Source organism: Morus notabilis, unplaced genomic scaffold (assembly GCF_000414095.1).
Source record: "Morus notabilis unplaced genomic scaffold, ASM41409v2 Scaffold2758, whole genome shotgun sequence".
Lineage (NCBI taxonomy): Eukaryota > Viridiplantae > Streptophyta > Magnoliopsida > Rosales > Moraceae > Morus > Morus notabilis.
In genome coordinates this window covers 137,148-158,387 of record NW_010364069.1, presented here as the reverse complement: position 1 = coordinate 158,387, position 21,240 = coordinate 137,148, and the positions used below count along the sequence as shown (strand labels likewise).

At 35.0% G+C, this 21,240-nt stretch overlaps 5 protein-coding genes and 1 non-coding gene across 6 annotated transcripts; 2 read left to right on the top strand and 4 right to left on the bottom strand.

The window, feature by feature from the left end:
- Positions 1-2,678: 2,678 nt before the first annotated feature.
- Positions 2,679-3,780, bottom strand: LOC21388982. Its single transcript, XM_010105743.2, has one exon. The coding sequence runs from the start codon at positions 3,661-3,663 to the stop codon at positions 3,109-3,111; it is 555 nt and encodes a 184-aa protein (XP_010104045.1). The 5' UTR covers positions 3,664-3,780; the 3' UTR covers positions 2,679-3,108.
- A 2,813-nt stretch (positions 3,781-6,593) lies between these two features.
- TRNAL-AAG lies at positions 6,594-6,674 on the bottom strand. The gene has a single exon. It is a non-coding gene; the product is annotated as a tRNA-Leu (tRNA).
- A 2,874-nt stretch (positions 6,675-9,548) lies between these two features.
- Positions 9,549-12,176, top strand: LOC21388980 (deoxycytidylate deaminase). Its single transcript, XM_010105741.2, has 9 exons — positions 9,549-9,840; positions 9,968-10,043; positions 10,204-10,243; positions 10,528-10,586; positions 10,701-10,738; positions 10,938-11,001; positions 11,234-11,287; positions 11,467-11,568; positions 11,867-12,176. Exons 1-9 carry the CDS (start codon positions 9,641-9,643, stop codon positions 11,921-11,923), a joined length of 690 nt encoding a protein of 229 aa, XP_010104043.2. The 5' UTR covers positions 9,549-9,640; the 3' UTR covers positions 11,924-12,176.
- A 53-nt stretch (positions 12,177-12,229) lies between these two features.
- On the bottom strand, positions 12,230-14,005 carry LOC21388979. Its single transcript, XM_010105740.2, has 5 exons — positions 13,814-14,005; positions 13,553-13,723; positions 12,799-12,888; positions 12,590-12,709; positions 12,230-12,475 (listed from the first exon to the last, which is right to left on the bottom strand). The coding sequence occupies exons 1-5, from the start codon at positions 13,985-13,987 to the stop codon at positions 12,422-12,424; spliced, it is 609 nt and encodes a 202-aa protein (XP_010104042.1). The 5' UTR covers positions 13,988-14,005; the 3' UTR covers positions 12,230-12,421.
- LOC21388978 (snurportin-1) lies at positions 13,899-16,853 on the top strand. Its single transcript, XM_010105739.2, has 8 exons — positions 13,899-13,959; positions 14,112-14,495; positions 14,586-14,772; positions 14,856-15,106; positions 15,413-15,527; positions 15,654-15,746; positions 15,892-16,035; positions 16,394-16,853. The coding sequence occupies exons 2-8, from the start codon at positions 14,131-14,133 to the stop codon at positions 16,508-16,510; spliced, it is 1,272 nt and encodes a 423-aa protein (XP_010104041.1). The 5' UTR covers positions 13,899-13,959; positions 14,112-14,130; the 3' UTR covers positions 16,511-16,853.
- A 1,050-nt stretch (positions 16,854-17,903) lies between these two features.
- Positions 17,904-19,352, bottom strand: LOC21388977 (uncharacterized protein At4g14100). Its single transcript, XM_010105738.2, has 2 exons — positions 18,788-19,352; positions 17,904-18,203 (listed from the first exon to the last, which is right to left on the bottom strand). The coding sequence occupies exons 1-2, from the start codon at positions 19,260-19,262 to the stop codon at positions 18,031-18,033; spliced, it is 648 nt and encodes a 215-aa protein (XP_010104040.1). The 5' UTR covers positions 19,263-19,352; the 3' UTR covers positions 17,904-18,030.
- Positions 19,353-21,240: the final 1,888 nt, after the last annotated feature.

Here is a 21,240-nt window from a genome sequence, read left to right as displayed (position 1 = left end):
TGTTAGGGCTCGTTCTAGGGCGTTTTTAGAACGGTTTTGTTTTAGTACGAAAATGAGGGCGTTTTTAGAATGATTTTGTTTTGAGTATAGAAACGAGAACGTTTTTAAAATGATTTAAATTTTGAGTAAGAAAATGAACTGGGAATTTTTTAAAAATGTTATTTTGGAATCGTTTTTGGAATTATGATCAACCGTCGTTCTAAAGAGATCTTTTTTTTTCTTTGGAAAAAGTATAGAAATTACTTTTAGTATAAGAAAGAAGTAAAATTTTATTTAGTTATGTTTTGAAAAGTACATGTAAATTATGTAAGTCCTAAAAAATAAAGATCAGAAAGGAAAAACAACTCTAGAGAGTTTTCTCATTTCCTTTACAAAATATGAAAAACCGTGTATCTTTTTTATGTAATTTTCCAAAGAAAAAGAGTACCAAACGCGGTTTTAAAATCATTTTAAATTGACACGTCTCATAAGATATAAGAAAACGTGTTCAAAATTCCACCAAATGGGTCCTTAACGTCCTTAAAGACCTTAAGCTAAGCTAGGACATGGGAGCGTTTCATTTGCCTAGTGTTCCTATCATTCTAAAGATTAAAAAGCGTTTTCTCATTTCCTTTACAAAACAAGAAAACCGTGTATCTTTTTTTATTTATGTTTCCAATGAAAAACGGAACCAGACGCGGTTCTAAAATCATTTCAAATTGACACACCTCGTAAGATATAAAAAAAACGTTAACGTCCATAAAAACCTCAAGCTAAGCAAGGACATGGGAGAGTTTCTTTTGCCTGGTGTTCGTATCATATTCTAAAAACTAAAATGCACTTTAAAACAGCTCATTATGCTTCCCTTTCAGGTTATTATTAGTATTTGCAAAGAGAATTCCTTATTAGTCCTAAACTGACACAAGTTGCATTTATTTCTTCCCAACTTGGCCAATTCTTGATTACTAACAATTAGTTCAATGAATTTTAACATGCCTGCAAATTTGGAACTGTGTGGCTGCTTTTTTTCCTGAGCAATATGTCGTTCTCATATTTCGTTTGTTCTGTACATTGAAAGAATTAATGCATAGAAAATGTCCGCACTCCGGTTGCCATACCACTCCGACAAATATAACATTTTTTCATTCGCTTGTGTGACATCATTTATATGTTCGTATCACACTCATTTTGTCTAAATGGACTAAATATAATCTATCATTATGTTACACGTAACTTATTTCAGTGTTATTCGTTACACTAAAATGTTACAAATTTATATAAAAAAAATGTTACGACAGCTGGGCTTAATATATATAAATATATAAATATATATATATATATGTCAGTGTCCGACATTTTACATGCTGCTACTAACTTCAAGTCAAGACCATACATATGTGGCTTCTATTCAAGTAGTTATATACTTGTATGTACCCTTTTTTCCGTCAGGTTGTTGTTTTGTACCTTGACGTTCACAGGAATTTATATATTTAATTTCAATCATACCAATTATATCTGATATATATTGAATTCATGCGCGTGCAGTGTGTACCAAATATGAAGAGAAATATTCTTATCATTTATGATTGGAATATTTGTATATGTGTCCCATCAAATCTCGTGAAGACGAAACTTTCAAACTGTGAAACTTTTGACAGCAATATTAATAAACAACATTAATTTCAATTCTCATGGAGTTTTTTTATTTTTATTTTTTTTATTTATTCCCCTATCTGCTTTTACTGCGTGTTCATACATCGATACTATATATGTGGAGTATATATTTATAGGATATATATATATGAGTGGAAATTATATTGTGCAGAAAAACCCAATTTTGCCAACCAGCTGCTGGAAGTTTAAACAATGTGAGATTACATCGCTAAATTTGGCACATTTAACTTTCTTCTGATCAACTTGTGAATAGAGATTGTGGGAGGGAAAATTAAAAATCCTCCATAAAGATACGAAATTTTGTTTAGAATTTATAAATAGCTAATAGGATCATAACGACCTAAAATACATGAGAATTATTAAGAACCGATTTTAAATAAAACATGTTATGAAATCTAATCTAATGGTTGAAAGCAAAGCTCTTGAGAATCGGCTACCCAGATTAGAATAAACCACATTCTCGTACATTCCCGAAGCCTATAACTAAGGGTGAGTGATTAAAGAAATATGCGTTTTTCTTAATTCCACTAAAACTAACGTTTTGATTAATGAAAATTCTCAGAGAAAGATATATAGCTTGAGCGTCGAAGAGTTTTACTTCTTCGGACAAATTAAAGATTATGATCAAGATAATCAAGTGAATAAGAGTTCTCAGGAATCTCTTGTGCATATTAATTTCATCCCGCAAAGAATAAAGAATTCTAACATATTTATAAGTTTTAAGTACTATCCAACAATATAAGTAATTATTCATTCCCCTAATGAGTAAACGAAGTGTAATTATTTGGTGAATCGATGCATTTTTACCCAAAAGAAAAAATGTGTATAATTAATTTGGAATACTAGGACTAACTCGTGAGAAATGTGTGCTTCATAGTATTAGATTATGTACAATATTTGTGTTTGTTTATATATACCAATGTATAAATTTATGCATGCATACATGTTTTATTAATTTCCAAATTAAAATTAAAAAACTAAACAAAAACAATATTAGTACTGCCGGCCTGCAAAAATAATATAATTCTATTCTTGACCATGAGGGTTTAAAAGAAAAGCTTCTCTATTTTATTCATCATACAGAATCTTGATCAGGGAACTAACTAAAAAAGAACGAGGCATAAGCCACAATAATTACTAATTCAAAAAGTAATTAATAACATTATTTCGAGCTAGCTAGCCATTTATTTTGCTCTTTGTTATTAATTTAATTTTCCTTCACCAGCAATTAATGGAGAAAATCCTTTGCAACAAACCCATTACCCAAAACAATAAGCACATGAACTTAATTAACCACAAATTATACTAGCTAGTCACCATCATGATCATGATCATCATCTCACGAGGAAATTAATAAACGTCCTTTGATCATCATGATCAAAAAGGGGCTTTGATTTTGAGCTATTTTGAACTTTTTGATCATGATCAACCTCCATCCATATATTAATTATTAAGTTAAGGCCTAAACCTTTGCCTGCAAGATTGGCAAGTGATCTCCATGCATGTGGAGCCTGACGTGGTCGTGGTTGTGGTCGCGGTGGCGGTCGTGGCTCTTTCTTTCATCCTCTCAGCCCTCTCCACCTCCTCCCTCGCCCTCTCCCACACGTGCCTCGCACGCGCGAACTCCGACTGCGCCAGCTCCATCTCCCTCCTCGTCAGCTCCCTCACCCGCTCCGCGTACGCTTTCTCCATCGCCGCCAGCCGAATCTGCTCCGCCGCCTGCCACTTCAGCGCCTCCACGCAGCCCGTCGTCCCCGCCGCAACATCCTCATCTTCGTCGTCCTCGTCGTCGTCATCGTCAATGTCGTGTATTGGCCTTAGGCTGATCGAGAGCTGAAGGTCTAGATGATGGCGATGATCAGAGCCGTTAATATTACCTTTTGATCGGTACCTTATGATGGAGCTAGAATTATCCAACGGCCGAGATGACATGATGTGGGACGATGATGAAGAAGGTACGGACTGCGGAGCTGGCAGGAGCTGCAACTCTTTTTGGTCGTCTTCTTCCATTGAACAAAAAGAAAGAGAAGAAGAAGATCAAGCAGAAGCAAAGAAAGGAAGAAACGCGAGAGAGAGAGAGAGAGAGGAGAGAGAGAGAGAGCCTAATTTGTGTGGAGGTGGCAGAAAACTTTGTGCAGTTTTGTGTCTATATATAAACAGACAACACAATATATACTCAAACCTAACGTTCATGCAATTACCATTATATCCATCTTTAGAATTTAGAAATGATCAACATCTCCATTGCAATGTCAAATTTAATACAGTTATTTTTCGACGCATTTATATGCTTTTCGTGTTAAATTTATTATATGCTATATTTGGTGCCAAATTCAGTTAAAATTTTAACTCTAGTGTTGCTTTTTAAGAATAAACCATGTGAAAATAGATTGATAAGGGTACGTCTAAAACTTTGACTAATTTTATGATTTTAATTCAATTAAAGGTGTCAATGGGTAGATTTTAAAAGAACGATTTATTCCATAAATACATCATATCTATGTACCCTAAATATATCTTCCAAATTTAGAGAATGTTTATTAGTTTGACTCCTTGAGGAAGTAATCTTTAAACAAATTGCAATCAAATGATACTTTTATAATGGATAATTCTATAGGCATACCACTCTTAACTCGTAACACATATTTTCTAAATACACAATATAACTAATCTTTTTGTTATTGGTCGATTAGTAAACGCCATTCTTTGGGAACATGAAAAATATGGAGGTATTGTTTTACTAAGGGTTTTTAGTACAATTGTCACCACTTGTCGTGGTTTAGTAAATTATCTGAAAATTTTTTAATTTTAACAATCAACCCGCGAACTTGTAAAATTATTGTAATGCGTCCCATTTTACTAAATTTGTTTAGAATTTTTATTAGATTTAAATGATTAAAAGTTGAGAGATTAAAATATTTAAATTGAGATGCTGGAAATCCTCATTGAATTAGTTTTTTCAACACTAATTTAACACAACCATTGTCAAAATAGAGCATATTGAAATAAATTTATAAATTAAATGACAATTTATCAAAATTAAAAATCTAAATGAGCAAGTTGTTAAAATCGTGTAAGTTCAAATACCCTTTTGATAAACTCAAAATGTAAGGTTAAAATAGAAAATAATCCCTTTTCTTTTTAATAGTATTTTGTTTGATCACAAATCCGGGGTAGTTTAGGCACAATAATGTTTGAATGTATGGAACAGTGGGAAAGTCCGTTATAGAAGAGCCAAATGTACGGGGATTAAGATAACGGATCACGTTATTGGGTTATGAGTAGCCTTTTGTGTTTATGTAGGGCTGATGCTTTTCTTTTCTTTTCTTTTTTTCCTCTTTAAATTTTATTTTTAGTTTTGATAGAGAATTTTACAGGTAGGGTCTTTCTTGTAAAAGGGTCAATAAATTTTATTAAAATCATATCAAATCAAAAATTACTAACCCTCTTAAATCTTATTAAAATCTTATCAAATAAATAACTATCAGATTTACAAAAAAAATAAATAAATAAATAACTACCAATACAATATATATATATATATATATATATTTTTTTTTTTCTGATATTATTAAAGAAACTCCAACTTTATATTTCTTTTTTGATTTTTGGAGATGAGGATGAAGGAGCTGTAGGTAGGTAATAATTACAGTCGCACGTGCGTTGTGAGTTTAGAGACTTTCTTATTTACTTTTCAAACAAAAAAGAAAAGAGTTTTGAGGGTTTTTTCTTTTTCTTTTTCTTTTTATTTATTTATTTTTTTAAAAATAGTCTTTGATATTTGTGGGATGTGGATATTTTTAGCTTTTGTGGTGGGCCTGAGGTTGTCGGTCCTGAGTCCAAAAAGACCTCTACTTTTGTATAGAGGCAGCCCACGCTCTGGTCAGGTTGGCACGTGGGATGGGCACTCACTAGTGAGGCTGACCATGATTGTGGACTTCTGCCTCTGCAACTTGGGCCGTTCGATCAGTGGGTCCCTCTTTTTAGATCGACTTTTCTTCCTCTCTCATCATGTGAGTGAGTAAGAGGTTGAATCTTATTTATCAAAATAAATAAATAAAGGAAAAATAAAGGAACTAAAGAAGTTATAGGTAAATCTTTTTTTCTTTTCCCGGAAAGAGAAAAAAAAAAAGAAGAAAATAAAGAGTTTATTTCTTATCTTTTCTTTCTTTCCTTTTTTTTTTTTGGGGTTGAAATTTCATCTGGAAAGTCATTTAGAATACATGTTTTTTCATTTTACAATCTTAAATAGATGGCATAAGATTTACATTGAATATTATTAAGAAAAAATTGTTTTTTTTTTTGTCCCTCTTTTTAGATCGACTTTTCTTCCTCTCTCATCATGTGAGTGAGTAAGAGGTTGAATCTTATTTATCAAAATAAATAAATAAATAAATAAAGGAAAAATAAAGGAACTAAAGAAGTTATAGGTAAATCTTTTTTTCTTTTCCCGGAAAGAAAAAAAAAAAAGAAGAAAATAAAGAGTTTATTTTTTATCTTTCCTTTTTTTTGGGGGGGTTGAAATTTCATCTGGAAAGTCATTTAGAATACATGTTTTTTTCATTTTACAATCTTAAATAGATGGCATAAGATTTACATTGAATTTTATTAAGAAAAAATTGTTGTTTTTTTTTTTGAGAATTTTTATGATCAAAATTGAAAAAAAAAAAAAAGAAAGGAAAAAAAAAATAAAAAAAAAAAAAAAAGACTGCCTTGATATTATTGAAAAGTCTAATAATGCCATGGACATGTGCATGCATTGATCTTTAATCTTTTCTTGTAAAGTCGATGTGTTCTAGCATTCGTCTTTAATCATAAACACTTCTTATAACAAATGCTGAGAAAATTTAGAATTCGTACAAATACTTTAAAGTTGACCTTTCGGCTTCGAAAAATAAAAAAAATAAATAAAAAGATTAAAATGCAAAACAACATGGTAATGTGGAGAGTGGGATTTGAACCCACGCCCTTTCGGACCAGAACCTTAATCTGGCGCCTTAGACCAACTCGGCCATCTCCACTTAGCCGTGGGGAAACCCATACATACATTATAGAGAAAAATAAAGTTTTATTTTTACACATCACCCCCCTCAAACCGTACACCTAATCTTAAGTTGGCCCCTAGCTTTTAATTTATACAGCACAACGTTCTGGTCTTTGTAATTGTTATGTAATTGGCCCCTCGGCCCCCTCCATCACGAATAGTCTACAAATGAGTGAAAAACCTTTACATGTCATTCATACAAGGTTGACTTTGAAATCATCCTTAGGGCCCATTTAATTCGTTAATTTAAATTTTTAATTCGAGTTAAGATGTAACTTTATGTGAGAGCTTTTTATTGTAACAAAAAAGTTAGATGTGATTGTTTCTGAGAGCTTTTTACTGTAACAAAACTCAAATTCTAAATTCAAATCGGTAAAATGAAGGGAGCATATAGTTTCGCTATCATTTTTTTAATGCAAATCGACCATGAACCATACAACGTTACAAATTTTTTTCCCCCGCATAGTGCAACGACAGAGGTGTTGGTGAATGAGCCTCTCCAATCCGTCGAACAATCTCATAAGAAGTTCTTGTTTGCCGTGGCTGGAATCAACATAGTTGGAGATGGGGGAGTTGCATCGACGTTGACTTAAACTCGCTAGAAGAATCCAAGCTTCAACAAATGAAACTGTAGACAGATAAAAGAATCTATTGATTATGAAAAGTATGGGGAATGAAGGAATTGTTTGATGTTTTTTTTTTTTTTGACCATTTGCACATACATGATATATATATATATATATTTCTTTAACAAATATATCATAAGGAAGATTACTCAATAACATGCTGATACATGCCTTGTGACTAGTGGTGGTCCTCTTGCAACACAACAACGAGTTATTTGAGATTTTTGGGTAATGCCATATGGGTTTATTTGAGACTTTTGAGTAATGCCATATGGGTTTACTTTACAGTTTATCAAACCCCAAAAAAAATATGTGGGAAAAATATATATATATATTTTTATTTTTATTGTAAAAGTTCTATCACCTACCAAGTGGTTATGAATTCAGAATTTTGTAGTTCTAGGCGCAGTTATTGCTCCTTTTGCAAACCTAAGAATGGTGGGATTGGAGCTTAACCATTAGAGGCTCACTTTACACACTTTACAGTAAATTCTTGTTATTAAATGGTACAAACACCAAGATTTGTATAAGGATTGCCGTCTAGTAATTATTAAAGATTTAAGATTTTGTTCTCACGAGTGAATCTGTGTGAGTACAGCGAGGTGCCACCAAAGCAAGGGCCCCAAAAACACCGAGTTGTTGGTATCTATTTGTCCCTAAGATGCTGCCATAAAAACCATGGAAAGTTAACTTTAAAGAGGAAAGTTTTGTGGGATTTTGAGGTCGGTCATGGGGCATGTGAAAGTTTGAGAAATGTAGGGGGGAGAGCTTTTTAGGGCATGTGCCCCAAATTTATCTGCTCCAAAGAAAACCGCCCTTACATAAACCCCATTTGAGGAAGTGATGGAGGTCGCTTTTGGACAATGATTTATCTATCATGGTCTCCAACTAAGACCTTCATCAATTTGGTTCTTTTGGGGGGGGTCCCAATTTCACCCCCATTTCTAGGGGTACCCCTTTGCTCATTGTGGGTTGACTAAAAAAATATTCAACCAAATGTTGGTGTTACTTGTTTTATGTGTCACTCTTAGGTATACCCGTTTGATTGAAAGGTATGGTGAATATGCATGGTTGTAAGACATATCACAATAACAGAAATTCGTAACTTATTTTCACAGTGTACGGCTTCATGTACGGCTTCACTTAATCACTTTAGCATTTAGGTCATTCAGCCATTCAGCTTTCTTTTCAAAATGTTCGAGTACACTACTGGTGTTAAACATTACCACTAATAAAATTGTGGACTTTACTATAAAATGTGGACTCCAAACTAAATCCTGCTAGCTGGTTCCTATTACAAAATGCAAGGTTCGTACTATTATCATGGGTCCCAAACAAAATGCTAATATGAGAAATTGAAAATTGTTGAACTTTTCTTTAGAGTGTATGAGTCTGAACTTTTACCTATTTTTCTTGATTAATACCCTATTGACTCATATAGTTAGGGAAATTTTGTAGTAAATAGCAGATTTTTAAAACTAATTTAAGTATATAATAGATTTTAAAACTACGTGAAATAAATATCAGTTTCCAAGGTAAATGATTCATTTACAATGGTAAGAAATAACTTACGTGATAAAAAATCTTTTTACCATTCGTTAAAAGAAAATTTACGTGAAAAGAATGATTTTACTAGCCGTAAATGAACCATTTACCCGGTAAATGATTCATTTATCACGGAAAGTCCTATTTATTTTAAGTAATTTTAAAAGCTGTTATTTACTTAATTTAGTTTCAAAAATATACTATTTACTATATTCGCTTAGAAATTTGGAGATATTTAGGCAATATACCATAATTTTTAAGGTTGGATTGACTTTCATATAGGTACATAAATTATTACAAAATATACCACATCGACATCATTTAAGTTTTATATACTGAGTAAAATTGTACTTATACTTTTGCGTATTTGATTTAGTATTTTTAGATTTTGTGAGAATTTTGTGATTTTTCACTTATATATTTGTAACTTTGGAAATTTTATGATTTTTAAGTTTCTTTGATAGTTTATGTCTTCCGGCATATATCAATCCATGCATAAAAATTGTGGTGTTTCTGTTAAGTGCCTAGAATTTGACGAAAAAATAGAACAAAAGAAGACTAAGGATTGGGCTGGGTCCTGCCCAAGCAGGTCCAACGGACTGGCCCATTACACGACAAAGTCCAAATCCATTTGTCACTCCTCCTTCCATACACACATCTCTACGCGCGCTAACTCTCCCGCCACTTTCAATGGCGCCTTGAGCTCTCTCGCTCTCTCTCTCTCGAAATTAGGTATCAGAATCAGAAAGATCGTATCTGTCATTTGACCTCCATGATCATGAACCCTCGCGAGCTTACTCTAATCTCCACAGCCACGATTTTCGGCGCCATAGCTTCCGCATTCGCTTTTCGCTTCTTCTTCTCCTTCAACAGCAACAAGCAATCTCGCCGCCGATCCGATTCGCCGGCGAACGGCGTCGTTCGGAAGAATTGCTCTTCTCAGAGCCCCTTCGATCCCTCGAAACGAAAAGGGTACGTCACGAAACGGCAAAATCTTGCCCCTTTTTGTTTGTTCAGACTGATCTGTTTCTGTTAAGAGTTTGAACATTTGCAAGGGTTTAATTTTTGTTTTCTTTCATTTTTGGTTTTTTATCGTTAGATATTTGTCATGGGATGATTATTTCATGGCTATAGCATTCTTATCAGCGGAAAGATCCAAAGATCCTAACAGGCAGGTCATACTTTTCGTCTCCTTTATTTATTTATTTATTTATTTTCATTATCACTAATTATTGGCGGTGTTATGAAATGCTTTAATTTTTATTTGATTTCGGGATTTGTCGAGTTAAAACTGACATTAATTAGTTTTCTAAATTTTTTTTCTGTTTTTTATAGGTTGGAGCGTGCTTGGTGAGTGAAAATGGTATAATTCTAGGTAAGGAATAATTTTTTTTTTTCTGTTCCCCTTAATTCTTTAGATTTTTTCACTTTTTATGAGTTAACACCATTATTGAACGCACTTTTGAAGCTTCCTTTTTTGTACTTATTGCACCTTTAAATTTGAATCTGATACTTGAGATAAATACTAAGAAATAGTTTGTGTAGTTGTTCAAACTTATTTGACTGTTCATGGGTTAATAATTCATTATCTATGACTGTTGCTTTTGTGTTTCTATACATGTTATGATTTATTACTCTCATGCTATGTTCTTTCACCAGGTATTGGCTACAACGGTTTTCCTAGAGGTTGTTCGGATGACAAGCTTCCTTGGGCAAAGGTTAGTATTTGTAGAACATCTTTTGATTTTCTTTTCTGATCTAGATTGGTATTTTGAAAATATTTTGGTTTATCTTTTTCTGATCTATGATCTACGATCGTCTTTATGTTTCAGAAATCGAGAAGCGGGGATCCTCTGGAGACCAAGTATCCGTAAGCTCTTGAGTCCATGATCTATATCTATATATATATATATCTATATATATATATATATATTTGAGCAAGTCCATGATCTATATTTTGCCTCTACATTACATCTGAAATATAATGCTCTTATTCATTCTTTAATTCTGGATATCAGTCTTTCAAATTCTGTGTTGTTGACTTTAATCCCTCTTATTGTCTCTTCTAGTTATGTTTGTCACGCTGAGGTCAACGCTGTCCTAAACACAAATCACGCTTCAGCTGCTGGACAGGTTAGTTGTTTCAACAGTTCTTATTTTTTATCTCTCTCTCTCTCACCATTATGTTGCTTGTGTGCAAATTTTGGGACTTTATTTACTTTACATCTTCTATTCACTTGGTCATACTTGCCTCTTTGTTACTGAATGTTAAAATATATTTTTGGTCCATTGCCGATTAGCTTAAGCTTTTAGGATGTATTGATAATCTGACACCAAAGATGCATTTTGCCTCTTTTCTTTGCAGAGGCTCTACGTGACCATGTTCCCTTGCAACGAGTGTGCAAAGATAATTATTCAGGTCCGTTCGTTGTTAATATGTCTTCTCCTGGATGGAACTAGATAAGAATCAACCACTAGTTCTTTGTTTCATATTGGACAATTCAAAATAACATGACATCTTCTCTAGAACATTACCTTTGCCATTTTCTTTTGGTTTAAATGTATTATTTCCAAACATAGTTATCTTCTTCCTTGCAGTCAGGTGTGGCTGAAGTGATATACTTCGTTGAGAAAAAGTTGAACGATTCAAATGTTGCATATATTGCTTCTCATAAATTGCTATCACTGGCTGGTGTTAAAGTAAGCTTTGTTTGTTTCTTGCCTTGTAACCCTGATCTACTTACTTGGCCATACTTGTCTCTTTGTCATTATTGATGGAACCGGTCTATGGTCGGGATTAAGTTTCCGTGTATTGTGAGGTCATTTGAATCCGCGTCATAATACAAATGCCCCGTAACATACATTGCCCTTAGTGATTAACCTCTTGATGTCGTACCTATTCCCATGTTCTGCACACAAGCGTATCATATTTAGCGTCGCAAATACTTGCAACTAACTGAGCATATTGACATAACTACATCTCATCTTTCTCTTGCAGGTTAGGAAGCATCAACCGCAACTGGACCACATTTTGATCAAGTTTGAGGAGCCCTAAAGTTTGATTATTAATTTGATCAAGTTATCAAGCATAAACAGATCGAGCAAACCTTGTTGCTCCCTCTAATGTTTGTCCTCCAGTTGTATCTGCATTATTATTGCTTGATTTCGAACTCTGGTCCGGTTATTTTTAGCCACGCTTCACATGTTTTTGTTTGTGTTCTGGAATCTGGATGATAACAAATTTCTCACATTCTTGTAATGGGCGATGCGAATTCGAAAGAAAGATAATTAGAAAGGAGTATGTGAAAAATATTCGGCGGTCGCTCCACCACGCAAGCCGCAGTTGCAGGAGGTGTAGGGATAGAGGGAAGAGGTATGTTGAAGTTGATTATATGTTAAGCTCTGTCAATGGATCAATCGAATAAATGAAACTAATATGCCAGCTACGACAATGAGATAAAACGACAACAGGAATAACGCGACGTACTCCAAAGCAATTTTCTCTTTGCATAAGATTGCGCACAAGTCTTAATAACCTTCTCTCCAAAGCAAACTAGACCATATTGGCATCCCGAGAAAAATGCCCATTTGATGTTTCAGTTTCCCCCTGAAAAGTTGATCACAAAACCTACTTAATAAACCAAAAAAAAGAGACATTTTATCCACTTTCAAATACAAAACTATTGAGAAGGAAAAGCAAATCCCAAGTTGCAAAACTCACCACATTACACAATTGGTCTCTTACAGTGTACATGGACTTGAGCATTGTCCCTAGAGTGTCTTTGGCCAATTGGAACTTCACTTCCATCTCTTTCGATTGAGATTGTGTATCACTTTGAAGCTGCCCAAACAAGAACAAATAAATACTTGTTTTTTTACTTAATTTCACATACAAAAAGCTCCCAAAATGGTCGTTTGATTTGATTTTACCTTTAAGTTGATAACAGCAACAGGGTCAGTCAATTCTTCTTCTTGATTCGCCATCTCCCAAGTCATCGCCTTCAGACGAGGCAAAACAGCCTAAAAAAACACATACATATCAACCGTCTTTTTTTTTTCCTACGAATTATTTTTATCTACGCCTCTTCAATTTTAGAAACTCCTACATTTACCTCCTGATTTTTTTAATTAATCCTACTTTAATCTGTTACAATTTCTATGAAGAACGTGTAAAAAAGAGGAAATTAACACAATCTTTTTTCATTCGATCTTTCATAAAAATTCTAAGATACGAGAAAAGCGAGGCAAATTGTTTTCTTTTTCAATGAGACAAATTGTTCTCTTTTTTTTTTCTTTTCGGATCCGTTCATTTTTCACTAATTTAAATTATTTTGTTATAATATTTTTTTTATAAAAATTTAAATTTAAAATTTTTTATTATTTTATGTTAAATAAATTTATTTTTTAATTTAATTTTTCAATTTAAACAAACAAATGAGAGGAGAGAAAGACATAAGAATGATGTGTGTATATATTTTTAAATAAATTTAGAATTTATTTAGTTTATTAATTTAAAATTTTAATTTAAGTTAAGATATAATTTTATGTGAAATTTTTTATTATAATAAAAAAATTAAATATAATTATATTTTAAAATTATTTACTTCATAAAACTCGAATTCTAAATTTAAATGATAAGTTTTTCGGTCTTAACAAATTCACTTAAAAAACATGGAAAAAAAACCTGGTCTTTGAGGGCATCTTCCCGCCACTCTCTCTGGAACTTCTGCAGCAAGAGCGTCAACAATCGCTGCAATTCAGGCAAGACTTCGCCTGGGAAGAGCTTCTGGATTTCATCTTTGTTTACGTTCTCGTAAACGCATCTCCGAATCAACATCCGAAGGCAAACCAAAAGCTGAACAGAGAGAGATTTTCAACAAAAAAAGCTTCAATTTTTGTTGAAGAAAACGATTATGGAGATCGAGAGCAGAGTTTGATTACTGACCGGGTCGAGATCGGAGTCGTTCTGTAGCTGAAGCATTTCGAGAATGATATGGCGGTCGGCGGCGTCGAGACCGGTCTTCCGAGTTCTCCACAGAGCTTGAAGAATGTACTCCACTGAGTCCTTGGAGTTCGATCGAACTAGTAGAGGTAAATGACTCCATAGACTTCTTTCCATTTCTTTGTTAAAAAAAAAAAAAAAAATCTCTGCCCTAGGTTTTATACGACGGCAGTTTTGCGAGGTCTTTTGCGCAAAACGGCGTCGTTTTATAAGAGACGAAGCGTTTAAAGTTTGAGAATAGGAGAGAGGTGAAGTGGAAAATGGCGCCTCATGATCTTCGCCGTCAGTACAAGAGGCCGGCGATCTCCGACCAGCATCGGCGGAGGGAGCTGTCGCTCCGGCGACAGGAGCAGAACCGCCGCGACGCTCAGCTCCAGGCTCGCCGTTTGGCCTCCACGCTTCTCTCACTCGAACAGGCCTCCGCCGAGCCCGACGATGTCGAAATTGTACCGGAATTCGAGCCTGATCTTCAATCTGAACACGAAGCGGCCGAGAGCTCCTCGAAGGACCTCGATGTTAGCCAGGCTTCCAAGCTCAGAGGCGCCGAGGCTCGGAAGTGGTTCGCCAGGCAGCTCATGCTTCCCGAGTGGATGATCGACGTCCCTGATCGATTGCCCCTTGACTGGTTCGTTTTTTCTATATATATGTGACACCTCTGTATATTATGTGCATTCATGGAGTTTCTGGTAAGAATTTAGAGTTTGAATTCGGATAGGTATGTCTTCGCGAGGCCTTCCGGGAAGCGGTGCTTCGTCGTCGCTTCTAATGGGACGACGATCAGTAGGCAGAGAAACGGCTCTGTTCTACACCATTTCCCGTCTGCGCTGCCCAACGGAGCTAGGACAAGAGACGCTTCAGGGTCTGGCCATTCGTATTCCATACTAGACTGCATATTTCACGAGGTGAAAAGAAATTGAATTCTGGTGTTCTTGGATTTTCATTCTAACTGTTTGATAATTTGCCAACCTGGTTGTGATATCCGCAGGCTGATCAGACTTACTATGTTATTGACATGTTGTGCTGGAAGGGTTACCCTTTGTATGATTGTGCTGCGGAGTTCAGGTTTTTTTGGTTGAACTCCAAGCTTGCTGAGACTGGAGCTTGTGAGCCTCCCTCGCGTTATCATAAATATAGGTTTAGTTTGGTCCCCATTTGTACCTGTGATCATAGTGGTTTACAGGCAGCTTACTCAGGAACAGTGCCGTATGTAAAGGACGGTCTATTGTTTTACAATAAGTAAGTCCCTCTCTTGTAGTCGTATAGTTCTTTTTCTTTTTCTTTTTTATTCTTGTCGGCATTGAATGGAGATGCCCTTAGAGGGTGTTATTGTGTTATTTCATTTCTTTATGAGTTTATCAGATCTTTTGAGACTCTGGGAGGGAAGTGTCCACTTTGTAGCCATAAGCCAGCGCATTTCATTGCAAGATGATATATCATTTTGAACTAGTGTCTTTTTTTTTTCTGTGCGGGCATATGTGTATGGAAGTGTACTAGATTAGAAGTGAACTAGATTTCTAATGTTGCCCGGGCTGTTATTTTCAGGCATGCACATTATCAACCGGGTAATACTCCACTTTCCTTGGTTTGGAAGGATGAGAGCTGTAGTCAATATGTTATTGACACAGATAGCAAAGGACAGGTTCCAAGCCAACAACAGGTATTTTGTCATGCATATTTTTTTATGTGTTTCTTGTGTGTTTCTATTTTTCTGATTTCGGTTGGTCCAATAATGAGGAGAATTTTTACTGTGTCCGAGTTTGCTGCTATTTATTCTTATTGGCAGGTAGTTTTGGAACTGCAAGATGACCTTAAACTGGCAACGTCAGATGACCCCCCTGCAGTACTTGGTTCCTTAGATTTGGAATTCACACAAAAGGTTTCGCTTATTATTGATTTTAATTTTGACATGTGGGTTACATAGTGAGTCTAGCCCCCCATGTATCCGTAGCGCACAAAGTCTTGTAAAAGTTACCAAGTTCATTTAAATTTATGTATAATTTTTTCCTAATTTCTCTTCTCAGTCAGGACTGCATTCCGGAAGTCTTCTTCGTTTTGCTATTGGTGATGGGGGATTGACTATTGTGGATGGGAAACTCGAGAAGGCTGATTTACACTATCTTGGCAAGTCCAATGGAGCACGTGCATTTGCAGATAGTGACTCGAAGGTTTGTGGAAATGAAAAATGCTTTACATTACACTTCTTAGTGGAGTCCATCTTTCCTTGATTGCTAATAATATTCTGATCCTATCATATAAAATATCTCAAATTAATTCAAAGAAATTGAAAAAAGCCCATAATGTTATGAACATTGGTCATTACAACCTCTGGTCATTGCCACGGCGTTCACCACGTTGCTGTTTAGCTTGGCTCGTCTCCAATATGATCCTTCTTTAATAGTTCCATGCAACAAAGTTGTTTAGATGGAATTAAAATGAAGTTTTTTTTATTGGTGAGTGTAGGCTGCTTAGCACTGCTCGTATGCTATAATATTTCTTACATCTTTTTGGATCTTATATTTGCAGATTATGTTTCAGTACATGGCTAGGCACTCTCCTCTAAGAATTGATGACATTGTAGCGTCAATTAGCTCATCAGGTAATGAAGGAAACAGACCTTTGGATGTTGAAATGGCTGGTTGATTGTGAGGCAAGACACATTAGTGTTGTCGATTACGGCTGTGTGAGTACTCTCTCCAAGGCTATGAGTTGTATATTTGGTTATAGTTGAATACACCTGCTAAGGCTTTCATGCAGACAACAGTAGTCGGTGGTAAGCATAGTTCATAGTTGCTTGGCCACATTTTCATATGACTAGGCAGTTTATTCACTGAGTCACTCTCTCTGTGTGTGTATAACTATTGTAATTTTTGTAGTTACACTACAGCGTCAAAGTTTCTCTTAGTCGTTGTATACCAAGTCATCGACTCATAACTTTTCCAATTTTATTCCTTTGTTGGAGAAATATTTAGGCCTTATTGCCGTTCCTTTCCTGAAACAAAAAGGCCATACATGCACTGCAGCATAAGAAAGGGTAATTATGTATTAAAGATCAGTGAAAAAAGAACCGTTAGTATAGAAAATTTCTTTTATCAACAGCAAAACTTAAGCAGAAGATCATAGAACAATTACATGATAAAACGATGCTATGTGATAATAAAGCAGAGTAGTAGAGGACAATGAAATAGATAATTTTATATTATTAATGTCATCCCCTTAATAAAGTTATTGAAAACCCTCTAGAGAGTAGGAAAATTTCATTAACCAAGCCAACTACAGAATAGGAAACATTCAACCGGCCTGCCCTTTGTCGTCATTACGATCTAACACATAATTGAAACAGAATACATGAGGCTCTAAACTGTCAATGTGGTTGGTTGGTTCTCAAGCGATCACAACAGTCTTGAGGCCAAGGCGTCCTTGTACTCCCTTTAAATGGTGAAAGAGTCATAGACCTCACTGTTACAGCTTTTCTTTGTATCCAAAGAGATGTGGGGCGTGATTGGATGCTGCGAGTTTGTCAAATTCCTAGCCGTAATCTCTGTAGATGCTCCAGAATGGGGCCCGGATTTGCTAAATTGAGCTTGGCTTTTTCCTGCTCCGGCAATGACATGAATTGTTCTATTTACAATGCCAGAGCAGTTTTAATTCACATTGCACCAGCTCATAGATATCAGAGAACGTGAAATGCAAATTTTTTGTCACCTTTTCTCACTATGAAGAAAAGAAGAACCAGAAAAACTTATAAGAATGGACTGAATGCTTCTAGATATTGCTTGTGAGGTGATACTTTGCTGATTCCAATGGAAGCCCACTTTTGTGCTAGCAATTTCTTGTTTCTCTTTCCTCCCTATTTGTCTTTCTTTGTTCTTATTTCTGGACTAAATTCAGGATATCTTTGTGTAGGGATTTCTTTTAGCCATATGTGAAGAATCAGTATCCATATTGGTTCAACTTCAAACAAAAATATTCAATCGCCAAGCATGAAGCAAAGAGTCAACACACACACTCTAAATAGTAAAATACCATTGACACAGAACTAGAATACCATTGCCATCTTTATTGAAGTCCACAAAATAGGAGACAAACATTGTTAGACTTGGTAGAGGAGATAGAGAAACAGTAGGAAATAGGAAGGGGATTGGGGCATGAGAAGGCGGCCTCTAGAATCTCTGAGAAGTCCGTTCTGTGGTGATGGCGGAAGAAAGGTGAGGCTGGAGAAGGGGACGGCTTGCGCTTTTCTTACCATCAGATTCAAAGCAGTAAACAGGGGCTTGCCAGTTCTCATCCTCAAGCACTGCTCCCACTTCAAAGGTCATCACGTGAGCCTCTCTCCCTGCATATTGCAATATCGTAAGAGCATTGGATCATAATTCTACCATTTTCAATTGAGCAGTGCTGTTGTTTCATGAAAAAATAAGAGCGATGTCACTATGTCCGACCCTTAAAAAAAACCCTCTTGCAGTAGTATCCGATGCCACAACTCATAGTTATAATACAATAAGGCTACAGTCTATAGAACTAGCAATTTTATTCAACTCTGTTCATACCCGATTCCGCGAAGAGATACTAGAATGTTCTCTATGCTGAAAACCAGCTCGAATGCATCATATCTCTTTCAGAGCTGGTACTATGGAACCAAACATTCGTCTTTTGTTGTTATTATTATTATGATTATTTTAGTATGTAGAACCTCTCTAGAAAACCCATGTAGAACCAACCATTATGGTTATCTTTTTCTTTTCAAATTGCCCCCCCTATCCAAACCCAACTATGTACAAAGTCCGAACAAACTAACAAATCCCAACTCTCTGATCAAAATTTCTTAAGCTCAAATCCATGATTACCAAACCAAACAAACCATAATTCTCGCAAAGCTACTCAAAATTTCAAAGGGGGAAATCAGGAAAACTAAAGTACCAGTGTAGAAGACCCAAAGAACAGGGCGTTTAGTGAGAACATCCTCGTAGTACCAAATGAAGTCAACCTTCTCCCAGACATTACAGAGGAAACCGTCGACATTTCGCTGGCCGAGGTAGTTGGCGCCGTCGAGCCAGTTGGGGCGGAGAATGCCGAACTCGAGCTGGGCGGAGGAGCACTGGCGGGAGGAGTCGAGGGTATAGAAGAAGGAAGTGCCGTTGTTCCATTCGAGGTCGTAGAGGACGTTGCCGAGCTGGTGCTGTATGATGTTGAAGTTGCGGCCGTTGGGCCAGTCGTACCAGAGGTCGATTATCTGGTAAGTCCCGTTGAGCTGCATCACCAGAATCGAGTGGAATTGGTGGGGCCAGGGTGTTGGGGTGGGAACTGGCTCCGTAACCGTTGATGCCTGCGACCATGACGGAGAAGACAACAAGATCAGGATGATGGTGGTGGTGATCGTCAATTTGGACGCCATTTTTGGTATGTGTTGTTGGATTTTGCTTTGCTCTCTGGTTTGGTTTTCAGTTTTGGGTGCTAGTGGATATGATTGATTATGAATTATATGTATACGGTAGAAACTGTCATCTGTCACTACCGGTAAGTACAAAATTTAACTATGAGATTAATTTTACGACTTGTTTAATCTTACAAGCAACAAATTTAAAGTTATGGTGCAGCGGATTTGTTCACTCTCTTTAGGTCCGTTTGGTAGTGATTTTCAGAGCTCAAAGAGTGATTCCACATCCATCCATAACTACTTTTAGTGTTTGGTAAAAAGTGCAAAAATTAATTTTAAGAGAATTTTACTAAATAAGCACCTAAAAGTAGAAGCGGCAATTTTGATGCTTTTGCTTTTAGATTCTCGGTCAATCACTTGATAACATTAATTACTATAAATACCCTTAAAATGTTAAAAAAATGATCAATTGTGTCCTTATTTACCCTCACATACTATAATCTTGCTTTATTCCCTTTTACCCAAAACTCTCATCACTTCTTTTTTTCCTTCGTACTTTGCTATGACACATTGAATTTAGCTACACCATTAGATGATTGGAGATCTTTTTCGCTCTGTTGTTTGTTACTTTTCAAATTTTCTTGGATTTCTAAGGTATCTAATAATAGTGGTTCTTATGAGGTTTCTTTGTGAGGTTTTTGAACATAGAATGTATATTTTTATTGTATATGTTGATTACTCACTAATGTTCATTTTTATTGTAACTATATTGTGAATGAAGAAATGAAAAAAGAATTAATTATTATAAATTTATTATTAGAAAACTCAGAATCATAGCATTATGTTTTTTTTAAGTCAAAAAAGTATTTCTAAATACCAAAAATAATGATATATTTAAGTTTCATATCATGTCTATTTTGGTCATTTTAACTACCCACAGTAATTCAATATCACAATTTACAAAACGCTACTACACTGATTTTGGAACCAGCACAACTAGTATAATTATAGTTTACCAAACACTCAGTTATTTTTTGTAACAACCGTTTTTTTCATTCAGGACAGTTAAAAATAATTTTTTTAAAATCCACAGTACTACCAAACTAAGCTATAGTAAAAATAGTATTTTAGAAATAAAAGTAAAAATTTTAAAGAGTGAAGAATAATAGTGTTGCTAATTGACAAAGCTAATTACATAATAGTATTTTAGAAATAAAAATAATAATTTAAAGTTAATTGATTAAAATAAAGAAATTGAGTAGAATAGTTATGGTGGTTTTGACTTAATAATAAATACAATATTCATTTGGAATGAGATATAAGTATAAAATGTTGACATAGACAAAGTCTTCAAATAGTAGATTTTCACTAAACGGGTGTATCACATAAATAAAATGACGTGGTACATGCAGTTTACTAAATAATTTCTCATACGAAGATTGAGGAATGACGCATGTAGATGTCCAATCCGATTTTTCACTTCTCCCTCCTAATTTTCAGTCTTCACTTTTTGCTTCTTTACTCCCCTTACTCCCAAAATTTCACCACGATCCTTTTATTATGGTGCCTTAAAGGCACCTTGCTGGTTCACCAATCAATTATATTTTTTATAAGTTTAGCATCCGAAGTTTACAAGTTCTAACATAAAGTCACAAGTTATCATATTCATTTAGAATCAAGTTTATTGTAAATTACATAACTCCAATGTTTTAAATTTGTAAGTTTCAATATAATGTTCGCAATTATCATAATTCCAGTTTTTCTCTTGCACCATAAAATTCTCATTTCACCATATTCTTAAGAAATAGTTAAGATATCATACCCACATCCTAATTTAAAAATATTTACTGGAAATGTTATTTTAATTGTTTGATTTACTTTTCAATAATTTGATCAATGCATGTCTGCGTTAAAATATTCCATGCGAGATCGAATTTCATGCGAGATCGAATCGTTAGAAAACTAATCCAATAAATAAATACTATACCTATCAATA